The 22,248-nt window shown below is 28.7% G+C and overlaps 2 protein-coding genes across 2 annotated transcripts in view; both read left to right on the forward strand.

The window, feature by feature from the left end:
- geko (olfaction protein geko) overlaps positions 1–22,248 on the forward strand; it is an 89,142-nt gene that overhangs the window by 29,163 nt on the left and 37,731 nt on the right. The window lies entirely within an intron of this gene.
- On the forward strand, positions 11,883–12,356 carry LOC148238223 (uncharacterized). Its single transcript, XM_088181388.1, has 2 exons — positions 11,883–12,004; positions 12,083–12,356. Exons 1-2 carry the CDS (start codon positions 11,895–11,897, stop codon positions 12,354–12,356), a joined length of 384 nt encoding a protein of 127 aa, XP_088037514.1. The 5' UTR covers positions 11,883–11,894.

Consider the following 22,248-nt stretch of genomic DNA (forward strand, 5'->3'; position numbering starts at 1 on the left):
ATAAATAGCAACAGAAATAATTATGAAAATATACTTATAAATAATTCACTATTCAAAGGGTTAAAAGCAACGTAAGCAGTGTCAAAATTATTAATAAAATGAATAAACTATTTTATGTTTATTATCTTTTTTATAATTTTACTTATATTTATTGTGGTTCTTATTATATATTTTACATATTTTTTATGTAATAAATAAATAAATTATTATTAATATTTTAAGTAGTTCTAAACTCTTTTTTATTTGCACTTTTTTAAAGCTGCGTTACTTTATTTTAATCTTTATAATGTTTTACTTATTTCTAAAGAGTTAGGTTATTTAAAAAAAAAAACAATATCATATTTACCTTTGTAATCAAATATATTTAAAATCGCTAAAATTAAAACATTTTATTTTTAATTTAATTTTTAATTTTTACAATATATATTTTTTTTTTGTCAAAATTCAACTTTAGTTTATAGACAAAACTCTGAATATTTTGTAGTATTGCTGTTTAAAACATATATTACAATATTCAAGATATACATAAATATATTTTAAAACTTTTCTACAGTTTATAAAAATAAAATAAAATATTGAAAAACATTAAAAGTATAATTTTTGTGTCAAATTATACTTATTATCTATACTATACTGGCCGATGGCACAACATGTGTGCCATGGCCTGAACAATCGTTCATGTCCGATGGCACAGCATATGCTCCATGCTTGCCACGTTTTCGTCAAGCAGTTTATAGCACAACTCATTTATTATTTTTTGCAGGGATTCTCATCCCTTTTAGCAAAAACAACTTTTTCTTTAAATAATTTTTCATTTAATATTTAAAAAAAGTTGCTTTTATCTGATGAAGTTTAATCGCATAATTGTGTGGTCTGTTAATTGTTAATAATATATGTCAATAGTATAAGTGATGTGTTTGTATCTCTGCATTTATTATTTTTCTACTCTATATGTGATTGAAGAAAAATTTGTTCCCATAACTAGAGTTGTAAATAACGGGTTTTATCCAATTTTCTACTCGAAGTGGTAAGGATCGTTACTCAGTCGCTTTCCCACAAAACCATTAATCAATACATCAAATACCTTTGATTGTGGATCTTTGCATGAAACTAGTTTCAAGATGGAAACAATAAATAGTTGAATCTGGCCATCGGATTGTGGGAATAATATTTCAATGCAGAGACACGATTTGATTTTAGCGAATGTTGAATGACTGGCGAGGGTCCAATTTCCGGATCGCGATTTAATTGTGGGGTCAGACGATTTGTGGGTAATTATTCACGAACCAATAATCACGAATGGGCTTTGACTAAATAATGCAATACGAAACATATACACAATATATACTGTTTAATACATCATAAACTAATTATAATCATGAAGAATTTTGTTACTTATTAGTTTCTAATAATAGATTTAAAAACAATTGTAAAACGTTGCAAATGCAATTTGTTTTTAACAAAATGCTTAAAATTTTTATTTTTATGTAAAATTTTAAATTTAAATTATTATTTATATAAAAAATATATGTAATACATAAATGAAAAAATCTGTATTTAATTTTTTCATAAAAAACGAGCTTTCGCATTTCCATTTCAAGTCCCACTTCAACACGCTCGCTTCTCGCTTAGATTTTTTCCCATCCACGAGATTCGATTGCACACTTCTCGGCGATCGGATAACCGATTAACCGACGACGCACGGTTTCCGTCGCTTTACTCGCACAAAAGAGCGCTAATGATTGGAAACGAAGACGACGATAACGAGCTACGCTTTTCCTCTCGGATTTTTAATTCCACCACTCGATTTCACCATAAAAATTACGGCAAACCCCAACGGACAAAGGGCCACTACCGGTCTTTTCGTTTTATTGGTTTTCAAGTGTCCATTTCTGGTTTTGAGATTATCGAACGTCACGTACTTGTGTCACAACACTGTCATAAAAAAGTAATATTTTTTCCCAGTGCAAACTGGTTTATGAAGATGTACAATTTGTCACGTTTGGCACTGTCCACGTCTGGTGACAAGGGTATATCTGAGAGTTTATTGTTGAAGTTAAATGTTTTACATTTTAACTGCAGTGCGTGCATCTCTTGTAATCATGATGCAGATGTTGATTACGGCGTCCTCCTTCGGGGTGCGTGTCCTAGTTACACAAAGGATCCGAGTGCTCCTGCAGGGGTCTTGAGGGCTAGGGGAGATTGCTAGGGGAACTTCGATATGGATATATGTACATGGCAGAAACGGGGGAGATGAAATATGCATACTAAGAGATGCACCACTAACCCAGATAGATGCCAAGACAAAGGTGTGCGAAATTCAACGGTGTATATATGCACGTTTTTTAATTTTAAATAAAAATAGAAGGTTTTATTTTGATTTATCTTCTCTCAATGCATAAAATTGAATATAATATATATAAAGGTATACTTTTATAGATATAAATATATTATTTAACTGTATACTTGCCATCTTAATTTAGATTTCCTATTTGTACCACACTTTCGTAATGGTAGAAGTAATGCTTAATGGGTTGAAAGTCATAGTTTCAAATATTAAATTATTTTATTCTATTACTAGTGTTTTCTTTTGAAACAGAGATATCAAAATCAGTCATTTCTATTCTTAAAATTTCGATCGATCTCTTTAAATTAGGATTTTTTAGCTTTTCTTAAAATAAATCATTCAAATTAAGCTAGCTCTCTATGCTATTAAAAAATAATTTATAGATTTGCCACACCGTCAATCAACCAATGAATAAGTTTTGTATAAACACATCTCATTGCTTTTAGACGGTAAAATGTATTAGTGATCAATTGACGTGACGGTAAACTACTAGCGATTAATTGCTGGCGGTGAATAGCGGGCGACTATTTTTTCTAGACTACAAAACACTGCTTTTGGAGTCAGTTTTCTGTCGAAGCCCTTTTGTATATGTTTCACAACTCAATGAAGTTGATCCGTTATGGGTATGAGAATATCTAAAACCAAATTATTCATCGAGTAAGATATTATTAAAATATTTTAGTACTATATTTTGAATTCATTTTTTATAGATTTTACTTGCAACAGGCAAAACTTACTTTAACGCAGTGATGAATTTAATTTAGAAAGTAATTGATAGCAATCGATGGAAGTTTTTTAAAGACTGTTAGGAATAGTCATTTAGATTTATTATATGGTTAATATTTTCAATGGATTTTGTGAGGTAGTCTCTGATTTTTTACAAAAAAAAAGAAACAATACTCTATGATTAAGTCATGATTTTTTAATTTTTGAGAGCTCGCAATTTAAAATTTATAACATGTTCCACAGAGAATTGTCATCTGGATTTTCCATCAATATATTTTGATATTCTGAAATCATTAAATGATTTAAGACATTTTTAAAATAGGTGAAAAAGTATCTAATAAGTATATATTATTTAACTTTTTCCCACAGCCACAATTATGCTTGATGCCAAATCGCGCGTTATTAATTCACCGGCGTGCGAATATTTTTTTCATAAGCGGTCATTATTCATTTCGACTCCAGGGTACAAACCGATAAACAACCCTCGCGCATAAGTCAAAACACTCATATATTATTTTAAATTGAACAAACAGAAAGAAAAAACTTTTGAGTTTGTCCTAAACGACGCGTTTATCGCGCTCGTGCGCCTCCGAATTGAACGGGAGCAATTTATTGTCGAACATACGAAACGGCTCAAGTGCAGTGAATGTGTTAAAATAATAGAGTACTTAATATATTTTTTAAATTACATTATTTTTAAATGTTTCCATAAAAACTGTAAAATACATAAATCGATCTCGAAAATGTTATTACAGTTTAAAAATATTGGGCTGTATGCAAAGTAAATAGCGTTATTTTGACGTTAATATAAAATTAATATTATTCTTAAAATGCTGCCAACGTTGAGAGAGGAGCAGAACATTTCTGCCTGAATTTTTCAACATTAAACTATTTATAAAAGAGCACTTTAACTTAAGACAAAAATAATATAGTCTACTATTCCTTCTTTAATTTTACAAAATTAAATTTAATATTGTAAACCAGTCAACTTTAAATGGTGGTAGTAATCGTTTAGTCGCGTGCTCCGATTTAAATAAATAATCGGTAAACTGGAACGCATCCCATCTCTAGGGATGCGAACAATGAACAAGATGTTTAAAAATGTTTACACGCCCGTGAACAACTGGGGGCGAAGTACATACACACATACAACTACACCGTGATACAAAAATATATATCAATAAAATAATATATACCAACCTACCTATACATGAAGTCAATTCTTGAAAAAATAAAATAAAACCTCACCCCCATTTTTTAAATATTTTTTTATCGAATATATTTTAGCCACACTGTAACTTTAGTGTCAACAATCAAATTTAAAGTCCGGTAGTGTTATTTAGTCGTTTTTATCTTCCGTTCCAGTGAATCGTGTGTGAAGTGAGAGTAGTGTAGAATGTGATATTGACGAGCTGGGCGTTGTGCCCTCGCGCCCCTGACGGTCAGCGATCGTCAAACATTTCACGCGGCGGACCACCAACTAGCATCTGCTACGCATTTTAATTAGGGTTGTTTTGATATTGTTTTTTATTCTGTGTAAATGTTAGGGTTAAATGTTCGCACGATTGTAGATGAGTAGTTTAGCTTTGTGTCGATTTGAAGGCTAAGTTAATTAAGGGCGTTTTTTTATTGGGGGAGTAAAGATGTATTTTTACCTTAATATATGATATTTGAACCATACATTGTACTTAAAACTGTTTTGTCTAATGGAGGAAATTTAATGATTCTAACACTCAAATAAAAACTTTAAATATTTATTTCGGGCTACTTTTAACTGTAATAAATAAATATTGTGTCATGATCAATTTGTTACATTAAACAGTAATATTATGTATTATTTAAATAAATAATATATTCCATTCAAATATACATTAGTACAATTTTTTAATATACAAAATTTCGTTAATTTTTCAACGGTCCATTACTAATATAAAAATAAAAATCGAATTTATTAAATTACCGTAAATACATTATTTTAATTTTTTTTCAATATTATAAAAAAATACATTTGTGTGTAACGCATCATGATTAGCCAGAATTATTTTTTTAAGATAATTTTCTGTGCATATTTCTTTTACATATTATCTTAATTTATTCATCAAATTTTATTCTGGTTTTACAGTTATCGTATTTTTTATTTTAACAAAATTTGAAAAAAAAGCAGCCTTCATTGTCCAAAAAAATCTTAGATGTAATTTTATAAATATTTTTTGACACTATAAAGATTTCTTAAGTCTTAATTAAAATTCTCTTATTATTTTTGTATTAGAATTTATAGTCGAAACAGTTATTTTTAACGTCAATTTCGCATATCAAATTTTTTGCAATATGTAAAATATTTTTTAAATTCTGTAAAGATTTCTTAAGAATAAGAGAAATGACTCTCTAACGTTATAAGCGTGCCTTATTTTAACAGACTATTTTTTCTCACCTCATTTTTGCCAATGGTTAAATAAGTTTTTAGAGCAAAATTTTATTACGACCTATATTTGTGTTGTATGTCATATATAAAAAATATATTAATAATAAATAAATTAAATTCTATTTTGATTGTATTACTGTGTTTTTAAAATACAACAATATTATAATCATTAATAAGAACGTCTTTAAAGAGTCTGTTCTATATAAATAATAATTCTCGCCACTATGTAACTTTTCAATAAAAAAATTTTACAATAAAAATTAGGAAAATAAATTATATCTTGAGAATGTATTTTACGTAATAATATTTAAAACACTATTTTTTATAATAATTTGACCAGAAGAAACTTGGCCCAAAAATGAAGTCAATGGTGAAAAAATAGATAAAAATAAGTAAATGTATTTTTATTATAAAAAAATATAATATAACACAGAAAATGTCTGAATATGACTAGTTGTTTTTGATCCTTTTTTTATGTAAAATTAAAAAAAACGTAAATCAAATATATATATTTACAATTATATACATAGTACATATTTTTTTTCTTAAACGTTTCTTTAAATCAATGATTTTAAACTGATTTTTTTAAATATTCATTGTAATATATGTGTACCAATGTATGTATGTAAAAATATTTTTATTTTATGTTAGTAGTAGATCTATGTATTATATATATACAATACAATAATAATTTTATAATAAAAAACATTATTCCAAAATTTACATTTATATTAAAACACGTATTATGAATAAATCATATTTTCTTATGATAATAAATAGGAACATATTAAATTAATTATATATTTATTTGGTTGATTTTTCAACGTTGCCACAATTAAAAGTATCAAAATAAAAATAGTATCATATTAAATATATAAAATCACCGTATAAATTAAATTTATTTTCATTATTAATTGCATTAAATTACGTATATCTACATTTAGCCTATGCTAATATACTCAAGAATAATATTTAGAAAATTGACGAAATTAATTAAGTGTGGCGTGTCTCTGAAAAGTTTGTTGTTTCAACGGATCAAACGTTTAGAGGGTTGGCTTTGATGATTCGGTGTAAGGTTTATTTTGTACTCCCCAAAAGCAAAAACAGAGATGTTAACTATGAAAATACCCAGAGGGCTCATCAGAGGCGAATATTTTAAAACAACATACCTAAATAAAAGTACCTTATGTTATATATAGACACATTAATGATTTCATATTCAGTGTAAAATAATATATAAATTATTAATACAAGATTTTTTTTTAATATTATATATTAAACAAATTGTCAAAGTATCTTTTCGCAGAGCATTATAATTTTTGTTGTGATAGGGTATTCCCCTAAACGGGGGTCAAAATAAATATTGGCTTATGGTTTCGTCTGAGGTCTGAGACTCAAATGGGGAATATATAATACATCAAAGCACTTTTGAAAGCGTAAAAAAAATAATAAATGCGCCGTTTAATAGCGAAAATTAAAAAAGGAAGATTAAAGAATTACCATAAAGAGTCAAACGGATTTGCATAGTATTTTAAAGGGAGCTATTATGGTTAGTCTTTTATTGTATAACAAAACGCAGGTAAATATACGTATGAATTATTTATGTTAATAGTCGAAAATTTGGCATAATCGATCATTTTATTGGTAGCAGTCAAATTAAAAATAGCTCAATGCAAATTGTCTCTTTGTAGAGGAATAATTGTTTCGCCAATTTAACTGTCAAGCTTAACCGTATAGTTAAACCGTCGCTCTTAAAGCGTTAAACTTTAACACCGTTATCAATCATCGTGCATAACATATGCTGACGTTTTGATTTTACGATTCCTCTGAAACTACCCGTATAGACTATCATAAATATATATTATTATAAAAACAGTGCTATAAAAATCATGAATAGATTATGAATAAATCGATTCATTGAAAGTCGTATTTTTTTTATTATTTTCCCGTTCCAAAGTGTGTGATATTCTTTGTTATCCTTTTGGGAAAAAATTGGCGTTGGTTATGATTGTAAATTTAAATTTTCATCTGTCCACCCTATGTCTGGGTGTCTAACATATTGCCCCCGAGGGATAATACCATAATCGTTTTGGTGTTATGTCTACTTTATAATGTGTTGAAAAATTAGATTTTGCGTGAATATCTACCGTTTGTAAAAGTACAATATTATTATTTTTAATTTTAACTCATAATTAAACAATTTTTTATGAAAATGCATTTATATTTATAACATGCGTAATTATTTAATTTTATATGTAAATATATTACGGAAGAATACACAAAATATGAATTTCTTCTATATATAGAGATAAGACAATGACATGTACCCTCTGTGTACATGTCATTTTATTATCTGAATATTTTTGTTTTTTTCTTAAACATCATGCTCAAAATGTTTCTATATTGTTGATTCTGAAAAGTCCCGGGAAACGAGACGAATAAATAAAACCCCGAGAATTTCCAAGTATCGGGACTTTTTTTATATAAAAAAAATAATTGTAAAATTAAATATTTTATTTTTACTTAGCAAAATATATTTTTGAAATACCAAGGCATTTAGGGACAAATCTGATAGTCTATTTTCAATTTTCATGGTGAATATTCTTGTAGTAACCATAATATTATATTTTTTTATTGCTAATAGTTGGATTTTTATAAAATGTATTAAAACAATGAGTTGCTTATTTATTCCTTCTTTGGTTTTTGATTTCAGTGTTGAAATGTATCTAGTGATAAAGTTGTGCTAACTTCAGACTACTTTTTCAGTAGTAATCCGAGAGTCGCATGCCTCGGGTATTTTTTTAAATTCCCGAGGTATGAGACGGCACAAAAGCCGGAAATTCCCGGATTTTTTGGCACAGAATTCTCAATCAGTATACATCAAAGATAGATTTCATCCAAAGAAAGTCAAATCGCTAAGGTGTGATTTGAAGGGTATTGCGTACTGCAGCCATTAATTATCGATTCCACTAAGTGCTGTTAACAATAGAGCATACAGCTTTTCTTTCAATCTTTTTATTTTCCAGCTCTGGCAGGAAAAAGCCAGAGCTGTTAACCACAGGTTTTGATAAAGACTGAAAAATGCATCTTTTTTTATTTTCAAAATGGCAATATTTAAAATATTTATTAATTATGAAACACTTAAAATGGGACGAATATAGATTATAACATAATATATAGAAAAGGGTTATTAAAATACTAAGCATACGTTCAAACAAAGTCCCAAAAAGAATACATAAAAAAATTAAAATATAGAATGTTACACATGTTTTGAATCCTAGTGATTTTTTGCTATGTGCGTTGTGATATAATTCATTGTAATTTTGGAGTAGCGTCTACTCAATGAAATATTTTTTTAAGTTGCCAAAGGGCGGTGTCGACAATACTTGGAAATTTTCGGGTGCGTTTCAGAGTGGTCTAGAAAATCGCGATCGCGTCCCTTGTTTTTGCCCGTTGCGGTCAGTATGCTTGAAAACGCTCCTCTTGCACAAATTTTCCAGCTCCTTAAAGAGCTTGCCAAATATTTAAATATTTTCGGCAATAGTTATGAGGAGCTGAAAAAAAATGTGAGATGGTGCTCAACTATTTTACATGAGTGCCATAACTGTTTTTGATTTTATTTTTTAATGTTTAATCGTATAAATATTGTTTGTTTAATAGCCATAATGACGCATTGGGAAAACCAGTAAAGTCATAATCGTTAGATTTGTAAAAAATAATAAAAAATAATGGTTTATAATTATAGTAAAATATATTTACATTATTCTATTTTTTTAAATACAAAAACCACAGTTATGTATCATTTCTAAGTTTGAGTATTTCAAGAATGTGAGTAAACAATTTTATTATTTTATTTATTGCTACTAATCTATGCCCAATTGTATCTATAATATTTTTGCTAAATAAATCTTCTTATCTTTATGATATTTAAACCAATGCGAAATGTATATTATTATTATTTTATACAGCCATTGTCGAACAACAAGATAATAACAAAAAAAAAAAACACTTTGTAATGCCGAAATTACAGAAATTACTCATATTTACGGGTTATTATTGTGTAGCTGTGGACTTTCTTAATGACTGCTACTGCTTTTCCTCTTTTAAACTAACATACATATTTATTTTTTAACTGTAATTAACTATGGTAATAATTTTAAGCATACCCAGGCAGCAGGAGCAATGAAAATAAATATAATCTTGGTATTTTATTTTATTTTATTATTATTATTTATGATAGATTTTATAGTTTACGATTTGACTAGTTAAAAATAACGGATTTTTAAAAAACTATAGAACATTCGTATAGAGCAGCATTTTATTTGAGAAATTTAATAAGTTATATATACGAAATTTAGTATTGTGTTACTATTTAGTGACTTTTAGAAGAATCTTATATTTTTATTAAAAAAGTGTAGTAACGCATTTTTTTTTTACTATAATTTGTGTTTAATTTAAACTTTTTTTTTGAATAATCATATATTGTATATTTATGATTATTTATAATAAATCTTATTATGTGCTATGTATAAATATATTTACTGCGAATAATACACATAGAAAACTATTTTTAAATGATTTTTAACGGAAACAATACTAGTATTAATATGTTTAATGTTATGAAAGGTTTGCCTTGAAAAAGTACTATTTATTTAATGTAGCAATTATTATACATTGAAATAATATATGTATATACATATATGAAATGAAAAGCTTACCCAATAATAATAATAAAAATTACAGAAACCATCCCGCACTAAGGAAGACACCCCTCAAAGCGATTGTAAAGTGATCATTAAACTGAAGGATACGAATAATAATAATAAAAAAACTACAAAACGATCATTCGTCAATTTACCCCCGATTTGACGACCGTATCGCATGTCTGCGGTTTCTTATGGTATTTTTATTTTCCATTAGCAAGATACAGTCGGTTAGACGGTGCGAACAATCCCACGTGTCTGACAGGAAAATGACAGGAGTTTGACGAGAGACGCCCGCATTTAATTAAAAAATAGTATATGTTTAATTTTTGTACATATATTGACAAAGTCCGAGAACAAAGACGCGTTGTTAGTCTAAATCCGTTGTTCGACCCCACACTCACAATTATTGTTTCTTTGGTTTGGCTTCGGTCCAAAAGCTGATATATGACGTCTAATTGAAGAAACTATAATTATAAAATGTCGTTGTTTGTTGAGAAACGCTAGATTGGCTTATTACAATAAACATACATTTTATGTTTTAGTGATTGATATTTAAACAAATGCATTTTTAATTTTTAAGACACGCTTCAATTATGTCTTATAAATTATAGTTAATTCTATTGTATATAAGGTTAAATATTAAAATAATAAAATATTTATTATTAATTTTATTCACCTCTTATTCCCATGAATAAAAATCGTGCGTATGTAATTATTTCTCATTTTAATAAAAATTCAATCGGGGTGTATCGATAATGATTGATCGAAATTGGGCGTAGCGAAATTGATAAATGGACGCGAGAACGTCACAAACTTTATGAAAAATTATCTTTGATGTTTTTTTTCAATACTTAACTTTGTTAAGTGTATTTTTATTTACTTATCCACGCTAATGGTTTGTGCATTAAGCTGTTACGCTTCGTGAAACAGGACAAAGATTCGACGGGATCATCTGTCAAATTACCGAAAACGTTACCGCCGCATGGGGTCCAGGGAATTTGATTAGCAATTCGAAAATTTCCTATAGTTATACAAAAAGGTAGGAGAGACTTTACAGAAGAGACGCAGATGTACGCCTGAATATATTTATAAATCTGGAAAGTACATAAACGATGGTAGAATGTTTTGCTAAAATTGGACTGCAAGATGATGCAACGTCTTGCAAGGATCGCAAAAATAAGTTATGAAATTCATAAAATATTTGCAACACAAATGAAGGAGATGATTTTAATAAAAATAAAAAAATAGTAAAATCTACTTTTCGCTTAAAAAAATATTTTTTTGATTACATTATCACTACGTAGATATTATTTGTCTTTAAAATTAAAATTCTTAATTAATAATTTTTCAATAAAAAGCAGGGAATTAAAAATTGTTGTAATATATTTTATTATTATTAACAATATCGTAAGACATAAAAATGATCATTCAGATAAGTTTAAATAAATAAAAACTTTTTTTTTCTATTTGAGTCAAAGCAAATTTAATTGTTGAATTACATGCCCTAATACATAAACTAGATATAAGGATTGATATTTATTTTTTAATTCATAATTGTGATTTCGGTGCGCTACGTTCATTTCAACATACCATATGTTTCGGCGAGCTACGTTCGTATCTAACTGAGCCCTTCTATTTATCCCATTATTTAATCAAATTTTAATTTGTGATCTAACAATTAAAATCAACCAAAATGAACAGCTTCTTTTCGTTGCTTTGCATCATGGGATTCTCTCCTTTGGTCGACGATAATGTTGATAAAATGGGACAGCTCCCTCTGGAAGTAGCTTCTATCATCTTCAGGTAAATATTTTAACCGATTATTAAATTTGTTTTTATAATAATTTAATATGTTCTAATATACATATTTTTTGTTTACAGGATGTTAGACAGCCGATCTTTGTACACAGCTTCAATCGTCAGTGATAAATGGTGCAGGATCATCAAGAGTGACAAGAAACTGAGGATCAAATTGAGACAGTATATCAGAACTGCCAGGATGGATCAAATCAGTCAGAGACGATTGGAAATTGTTGCTGATAAAAATAAATCTTCTAGAAAGCAGTTTGGAGGAAAACGTTTCAGTATGTCTCAGAATAATAAGTCTGACAACTGCTTCATTACAAGACCACACAAAAGATCGAGGATGAATTAAAATATTGTAAATATATGAAAAAAAATATTGATCTAAATTATAAATTGTATTATATATATTTATTTAATATTTTTTTATTGACGTTATATATATTTTTTATTATTTATATTATTTGATTGAAAATTAGTCCTTATTACTGTCGTTTTTTATTATTAAATCAGTCGAATTAATCTTGAAGCGACATATTAAATATAGAAAAGAGTCGTACTCACTGATATATAATATGCTTATCTACTCTACTCTGTATTTTTAAGACACATTAGAGGAAAAATTAATTATATAAAAATATTAGCGTTTCTATAAATAGCTAGAAATATTGTTGCTATGGTCCTACATGATCATTATCAATTATCCATATTTCACATTATCAATAAGGGCGGTGAATGCTGCACCCTCACATATATCACAGCCATGTTGTATTAATTGCATAACGCCCCTCACCTGCAAGTGCATCTCAGGTGAATAATTAACGGAACGTGAGAACACCGGAACGACCCGATCGTTGATAATGCTAATTACCGATTATCAATACCCATCCGACAGTTTGTCCTTAGGTTGCAATAACCAACAGCTATGATTGATCGCAGGGTGCAATGTGAATATCGGATATTTCTTTGCGGAAAATAGTGGAAATCTAAAATAAGTGCCTGAGAATCGCTATAATTCCTCACTCAAGAATTGCGATTTGGTAATTTAGAAACAGTAAAAGTTTCATGCCATAGATAAACGTTTGTACGATTAATCGTTTAGATACAAACATATTTTAAGAGACCAGACCGTCCGAGTAGTTCAATGATCTGCATCCAGGCGATTAGTGTCGTGATACCTGTAAATAATTTTATATAACAAACTGTTTTAAAAAATATGTGAAATAAAAAGATATTATTTATTATTATATTAGTCAAGATTATGTGTTATCAAATGTTGTACATTTTATCGTATTTTAGCTTATTGTATGTTTCACTACAAATACCCCGCATTAATTCCCGTTCACGCAATTACTTAGCGAAATTTGGCAACTTCGTGACTGCGCCGTTTTTACCCCAGTTTCGCCCTTAATTGGAGTGGAAGGACTTTTCGGCTACGCCACTTTTAATTGAAACGAGACTTATACCTATTTGATTGATGGCTATATTGCACATCACCAACGATATGATCCCTGGAGGATATCACGTTTCTTCATTAATTTTTTGCAGTATCACAATGAGACTGTCAGCATCAGCATCAAAGACGTCTCCATTATTGATTCAATCGGTTGGTGTAACATAATTTATGCATGTTTGTATAGCAATTGATTAGCCAATGGGTATTCCAATTACATCTGTACATTATCACGGAGGATGGCACCTAACGAGCGTAAATTTCTATCAGGACACTATACAGGACACACACGACATAAGCACCTTTGCTTAATTGTTATTATTATTACCTATAAGGCATGATGAAGCTTCAAAATCACGCCTCGATCCGTGGGAACACAATAACAATATGTGTACAATTTGCACGCTCCTAAAATTGGACTTAATGGATAGATTGGCCTAACACGCACCAGGTTATTGTTTGGTGTATGAAATGGACCACTTTTTCGATCACCTGTGGCGTTTTCGATCAACCCCACGTGAAGACGACACGTGGCTCGAGCGTCGCTCGGATTTTTTAATAGACCCTAATGCGTGTGGAATAGTTCATAAATTTAGCGTATTATGGCTAATAATGAACGGTTTTGGGTTAAAGGATATTGTGCGGCAAAATGTGCGAGGTGGAAAATTTAATACAGTGTAATGGATTATGATGAGTTTCAAATTTCAACATAAATTTAGTATATAACGAATAATAAAAATAGATTTTTGTGTATACAATACCAATGAAAAATTTAATTGAAATATATTCTTAACTTGAAATGCTTACAAAAGTTAAAAATATAGACAAGAATATTGTTAGATTTACAACAAGTAAAGTATATATACAATAAAGTTCAAAACCATTATTCAAATATTTATTTTACTAACGACTTCATATGCTACCCAGAGATTACCGTGTTTATATATAATTTAATTTTAAATTTATTTTTTAATGTGAGAGTGACAGTAGTGGGTGAACCCTCACTATTGCTTCGTATTTATTTTTTTAGCAAGTCAAAATATAATATCTGAAAAGTGCTATTATTACTACATACATTGATTGTAAGGCGCTTCTTCAGAAAGAGTACACTTCCTTTTTTTAAATAATACACCCCAAAGCAATATATTTTAATTACATACAGCTTTCTCACTGACGAAATACGTAAAAGAATAGATAGAATCAGACATTTATATTTTATAGTTGAATATTTGGATTGTAGTGTAAAGTAAGAGTGGTCCTCAAATACTTATTTTATAATTAATTACCCTTAAAAATGATTTACATAATACCATAATTTAATTTATTTGGTTTTAGTGCATGGTATTTTTTCCTAAGGTTAAATTCTTTATTTGTGCAATCGATATGATTCTGATCAATAAAGCTCATAATGTTTTCGTGCTTTTAATCCATTCAACCAATTCAATGATGCATGCACAGTTCAAAAAACCATGACTCGCGCCTTTTTGTCCCATCAATCAATAAGGATATAACGATTTGTGACATGCTACGTGTTTTTCGGTATATCCCGTTTTACGACTCCCCGTCTCCTTCGCCAAATTAAACCGGGCGTCGTTAAAAGCATGAAATTTAAATAATATCATAAAATCGAAGCTTCCCCCGGTTTAAAATCAAACTAATCTTTCGCAATTGGATGAACGCGGTGCATTCATGGCGACGGGCGTCGTAAAAATACGGGATGCAGATTTATAAGCAATAAAAATATGCTTAAAATTAGGCGAGCTTGATCCTGCCTACGTCGGGATGCAGCTTGCATCTCTTTTTATCGTAGCATCTAAAACTACTCAATATATTTTATAATTTTACTGCTTCGAAAGTGTGAGAGCTACTTTAAAAAAAGCTATATTGTTATATGTATTTTATTTTAAAGATCTTTTCATAACTATGTACTGAACGCTAAGCTTTTTCTTATGCTTTATAAACTAATCTAAAATAATAGGTAAAATACATATATTTAGGGTATTAAAAATAATTTTAAATTTGTATTTATTTTGTTGCACATTATGTCATAAAATAGATTTACCAAAACTTTTGTAACATTAACCAAAGAGGGTTAAAACAGTATTTAGGTTAAAGTGTAGTATGGGGAAATATAAATTGAAATTGCTATAAAATTATTTTCACAGTTATTCTGAGTAGGAATTATTCATTTTTTATTGTTTTTCACTACTTATTCAAGTCGTTTTTAGTGTCGAAAAGTACCAGATTATTCCTACTATAATATATCGATGGAACATTGTGGTTCTACTAAAGATCTTAAGATCACTTTTGAGAGCAAGTGGTTGTTCTCCCTAATTATAAAATTAGTCACAAGGACTTGCTAAAAGTTTATTATTATATTTTCGTATCCGTTATACAAAGGATTAAATCACACTTAACACTTTTGAGTAGTGAGTTAATTTATACACATTTATTAATATGTTGATATACACCTGGGATTGAGTTAATATCACATTATTTTCTATTTTTATTTCTGTTGTTATTTATTTATTATTATTTTATATTGCATTTATAATAAATTAAAAAGAAAAAAATCAGTGTTAACTTTTTATTGCATTGATTTATTTTACTACTTTTTGTAATATAATGGTATAATAATTTATACTTAAATTTCGTTAATTTATTCAAACATATTCTTACATATTATTTGACTTTCGTGGATTTTTTAAGTCAGTTCAGAGGCTTTTAATATATTTTATGAAATTATTATAATATGTTTTTTATTATGTTGATTTATTTCATACGTTTTAATATATTGGTATTATTTTATATTGAAATCATTTATATTAAATTAAATTTAAAAAAAAATTAAATTTATATAACTTTTTTGAAATAACTACCTGGGTTATTTAAAAAAAGTGAAAGATTAACCGCCGTACATGTACGGCAATAACGCTCAAAGGGTTAAAGAACTTGTAAATAATACAATTGGCTATCTGAATAAAACTACAATGCGATGCATAGCTCACATTCTATATAATATCATCATTGGCAATTCAACCCATTTTTGAAACATCACAGATAGTCTTATTGAAACATTATTAAGCAATATCAAAAAATCTGTTTCCGCCCCAAAAGTCCCATTGGTCAAATGTCGAGAAATGGGACATCCTCCCAATTATCAAAGACATATTAGCTCGAAAACAGACTAAACCACTTCCTTTTTGAACATTCTTTTGAAAATTTTGTAAAAAATATATCGACACTTTGAATAAAAGTTGATATAGAACCCCCACTTCACTTCTAACTGAAAGCTCAGTCAAACTATCTTTATGCGGAGCTGGGCCGAGTATCGACCGAAACGACTTTTATAGCAATTTGTGATTTTTACTGAAGTGAGTTAAATTCTAAAATATTTATTAGCTTTAGTTCATTTGTTCATAAAATTTAAATAAATTTAAGATTTTCTTTAGAAGTTTTATGTTTTGAAACGTTCATTAATACGAGAATCAGAATTCAGTAACCTATTCAAATTTTGTGTTACACTTCAATGTTAAAATTTAAATTGTACTTTTTTAAATATTCTGTTTTGGGGACTGTCCGATAATCGCAAATACGCATTGACCACAAGAAAAGGACTTGTCGCACATACGCGTTAAAAGCGCAATAAATAAATATGATACTAAGATTAGCATTCAGGGTCTTTAAAAATGCTATTTATATTAAGCAGGTGGTACGTGGAAGGTGTAGTGTTGATAAATATTAATCTGCTTAAAACCAAAAGTTCCACTATCATTGCAACGATTCTTATAATAAAGACAACTTAATTACACATACAAATTTTTATAATTCATCATCGCGTTGAGAATTAAAATCTCTCGACCAAGCATACATAGCACATATTATGCACTTCCATTCAGAATTCACTTCAGACTTGAAAGGTATCAATAAAATTACGTAAAATTAAAACCCTGATCCAGTTACTTAACAAAGTTACCAAATTAGTGTATGATGCTTTGTCATCAATCAGTTTTAGAACCCAGAAATCTCAGTCGAGAAATTTCAGGCCTATGGATTTTATTATATTATATTGACATTAAACGTTGCAAATCTTTTTTATTTTGATACTATGAACAAACCTTATGAATAGACGAACTTGCTTTTATTTAAAAAATGGTATACACTATTTGAAAATAGTCGATTATGTAATAAATAAGAAAAGAACAATAAAACCTTCTGTATGCAATCTTAAAGAAAATTCAACGGTCGATGTATGATCATCTCGAACACTCTTAGTATGGGACCAGGAGGAATCGTAAAACGGGTAGTGTCTGTCATATTTTTAAGAGGGCCATATAATATGGGGTGATTTATTGGATCGTATAAGGATTGAGCACCAAACGGGGCAATTCCTAGCGTAACCGAACGGAAGGAAGGCAATGGCTTAATGCGTTTTATTTTTATTTGTTTGTTATCGTTAAACGGGGCGCGTTTGGGAGTATCAATCCGCGGAATTAGACGATGAGGGTGTTGGGATATGTATGGACTTTTTTTATAATTTGCATAGTCTCCCTATAATATAGGATTTTTTTATTTTCATATTTTGTGCGTGAAAACACTTTCTATGTGCCGATAATAAAAAATATTATAAATAATTTTTTTACCAATAGATGGCAGTACTAGTTCTGTGGGTAAATAAAATATGTTATTAAATAGTTAATTATTAATACATATTATATTTAAAGGCAATATGTGTTTTATAGGCTTATTTTATTTTTATTTTTTTTCTCAAATCATTAATCGCTAAGGATCTTACTATGTTAAAAGCACCGTTTCTCATCAGAAAACCACATGTAAGCAACGTTGAGCGTGGTAATTACTTGGATGGATAACGAATGGAATATACTACGTTTATTCAATCAATGTTTAATAGCTAGGTACATGTTTTTTTAACCTAATTCACCATCATAAACTTCAGCATCTTAGTCCACAAGATCTTACATATAAACATTATCTACAAGATCGTATCATTATACAAAAAATTGATCTGAAAATGATCGATCAAATTATAATAGTTCGTGACACTTAAATAAGTTCTTAATATGATATTAGTACTACAAAGGATTAAATTTGGCACACTGTTTATTAATGATTTCTATTACTAACTCAGCAGTTTACTCGGAATTTTAATCATATACTGAGGATTTAAAATTCATTAAAGTGAAATGGGCTTCGGTAAATAATATTTATAAATGCCGTATAACATTGATATGAAAGCTAGATTTGCTTATAATCTTGAAGATATTTTTATCAAAAGAGGAAGTTTTATAAAAACCTTGGCAATATCATAACCATTACAACTTTTATGTCTTCATTGATTCACTCACTTAAAATTGTAAATTAAATCTATTATCAAGGCATTTTCGCTTTTAATGCTACAGTGGTCATAAAATCAGCATTTCTTAAAATAATAAATTGGTTATTATTAAGTTCTTGTTATTCGTGGATTCATGTATGTTTTAGTGCATTCAGGGTTAAGAACCACACTAGACGATCCCATCGCGAATATGCCGCCTCCAAGCAAGTGCCGCCCGGGGCGGCCCGTCCTCTGCCCCCCCCCCCATAGCTACGCCACTGGGTACGATCACAGACGCTGTTAAATTATTAATGAAATTAATCGAAAAGCTATCAATAAATATGCCAAATTGAAAATTTTCATTTGAAAGCCCCCATACATTTTTGTTATTTACTGATTTCCACGCGGAGCGGTTTTTTTTATTTGTTAAATAAATTTCTCAAAATACTAAAGCAAATATAATGTCGATTAGAGTAGCTGAGAAAATAATAAACATTTTTTTTCCTTTTAAATATTTCAGATCTCTATTAAGAGTTTCCAAGAAAGTATGCATATTTTAAAACATTTGGTATGGACCCACCCTTTTTTATTCAGTGGTATAAAAATCTGACTTTTGTTGATTTTTTTGTTAAAAAATAAATTTGTACAAATAATTTTTTTACTACTAAATAAAATATTTAAAGTATTAGTAGAAATTAAATTTTAAACAGAATAGGCTATTAAAATTTCTGATTTTTTTTGTACCACTGAATAAGAAAAGGCGGGTCCATGCCAGATGTTTTTAAATATGCGTGCTTTCTTGAAAGATTTGCAAGAGATCGGAAATATTTATATGGCAAAAAATGTTAATGATTTTCTGAACTATTCTAATCGACATTATCTTTGCTTTGATGTTCTGAAAAATCATCAAATTTTAGATTTTTCTAAAATTTTCATGCAGCCTATTTTAGTTAAAAATTTGAACAAATAATTTTAAATATTTTACAACCGCTGATTTTTTTACTACTAAATAAAATATTTAAAAGTATTAGTAAAAATTTAATTCCTAACAAAACGGCCTTCGAACAATTAGCACAAATTTCTGATTATTTTATACCGCTGAATAAAACAGGGTGGGTCTATACCAGATGTTTTCAAATATGCATATTTTATTGGAAGCTTTTAATTGATATCGGAAGTATTTCAGTAGTAAATAATTGTATACAATTGTCTTAACTACTCCAATCAGCATTACCTTTGCTTTGATAATCTAAAAACTACATTAATAATTAAACAAGAAGAAACCGCTCCACGTGAAAATCGGCAGATTGTAAAAATGTATAACGGCTTTCCACAGAGTTACGCCATAAAATTTTTATTATTTTATTATTTAGTATAATTTTATTAAAATAGTTTAAAATAAGGATTATTTGGAAACTGTATTTTAAATAACTTGTAAAAGTCTAAATTTCAAGAATACAAACACAGTGAAATCTATTTGTAACGAATACCAAAATAACGAAATTCCCAGTATAACGAATCTTCAATTTGTCCTGGAAATATTTTTATACAATATGTTTTCATTGTAACGAAGACTGATCTCAGTATAATGAAATATTTCGATTCGAATTTAAGATAAACGTTACAACTTGACACAATATTTCTCCGAATTCGGATCGTCCTTGACTTGGTGAGGGCCGATATTGTATTTTTACAATAAACATAATTTAAAATTATGTATCAATTTGTTTTTTAACAGATGAAGCTAGTCTAGTTAACAACAAGAATTTTGGTGAAGAATAGTCTCTACGGTGTAAATTTTTTTTTTGTTTTTCTTGTTATTTATCTAATACATATACATCTAGTATTTAGTAGCTCGGCGAAATAACAGTCAATGGAGTTGATTAAACATTTATTAGACCGGTTTGGAAAGAAACGTCGATTTTGCTCGCGCACTCGTTCATTAGTCATTGATCAATTTTCTTGGCCTTAACATTTATACATACAACTTGGTCTTAACAACTTACTTAGTGGCTAATATTTTATTATTTTATAATACTAATATAGTGAAAATAAATGTCAAGAAAATATTGCCATAGTTCCGACATAACATTTGGGATTTTGAGCTTTTTTGGAACAAAGCTTTGAGCTTTTGAGCTTTTTAAAATGTGTTTTAGATTTAATTGAATTATAAAAAGTATGATATATAGATAAGAATAATATATAATTCATATTTAATATTTATTAATATTTATCTATGGGGTCTAGTCTATACATACAAGCTTTAATTTAAAATCCCTGCTTCAAGGATCAGAGCGTCTTCTGTGCGTTTACGTTTTCCGCTTTTAAATTCGCCCTATAATAACATAATCCCTTACAAATACGTATATGTATCATATATGGAAGTATGTATATAAAAACGTGAAGATATTAAACTGCCATAATTTCCGACGAGATGAGATGCGTGTTTTATGTGCGAATATAAATAAATAAAGTGGGGTCTCTAGTCACCCCGTGTGCGTTCGTGCGAATCGGAGGGTTAATCGAGTGATTCTCAATACGCACAAACAACCCGACAAATATTAATATTTAATCCAATAAGGAGACCCTAATAACCGAGATAAGGTGCACATTATTCGAATATCAAGTTTAAGGAATAACTATTTTTTTAAATTTAGTAGATTAAAATAAAAATTAAATGTAAATTGTAACCCCTGGTTAGATGGTAGGAAGTGTTACAGTTAACTTCTTTAAATAAGAAGAGCAATTTTATGGGTTTTTTTATTTTTCTTCATAGTTTATGGTGATTGGATATTCGCTTCAATATCGATTTGCGCGAATAGGAATATCCTGATACAATTTGCATATAGTATATTTTTAAGTAGACACATTTGAAACTAAACAGTTTTATCTTCGGAAAGTCATCGAGCAGACGCAGCAGTTTATTGTTTTATCGGCCGTTATTTGTTTTTCCACCTTGCATCTCTGTTTTGTCATTGAAAAATTCGCATTCGGAAGCGATCTTTGAACGGATAAGTTCAGACTTTTACAGCATCCGCGAATAAAAATCGCGAATTCTCATTTTTACGATCGACGTTTACGATTATAAGTGTATTATGTATTTTTCGAGACGGGTAATAAAAAAATGGATTTGCGCGAGAAAAATCTGAGGGCAGTGGGAATTCGGCTAAGATTTTATTCGGCGCTTTGTTATTAAAATCTCCCTTTGTCGTATTTTTTTGGGGCGAATTAAATCTGAGAGTTTATCGGTCGTTAAAATATTGCTAGTCACTAAATGGAATATTAGATATAAAAATGAATTTTTCAATTAATCTAGTTAAATATAAATGAAACCCAATAAAACATATGTTAAACTTTTTTTGAATAGTATGTATATTTTTTAATATAAATACTGTACCTAATTAATTTTTTTTTTTATTTTCTTGTAACATTATGAAGCGAAATATTATTCAAATA

The sequence above is a fragment of the Plectrocnemia conspersa genome, unplaced genomic scaffold (genome assembly GCF_051122295.1).
Source record: "Plectrocnemia conspersa isolate PC_06_02 unplaced genomic scaffold, ASM5112229v1 ptg000002l, whole genome shotgun sequence".
Lineage (NCBI taxonomy): Eukaryota > Metazoa > Arthropoda > Insecta > Trichoptera > Polycentropodidae > Plectrocnemia > Plectrocnemia conspersa.

Bases quoted from the DNA above. Each gene is read 5' to 3' on its own strand.
- LOC148238223 (XM_088181388.1), top strand. From the start codon at position 11,895: ATGAACAGCTTCTTTTCGTTGCTTTGCATCATGGGATTCTCTCCTTTG. The intron at 12,005-12,082 runs GTAAATATTTTA...TTTTGTTTACAG, and splicing joins GTAGCTTCTATCATCTTCAG to GATGTTAGACAGCCGATCTT.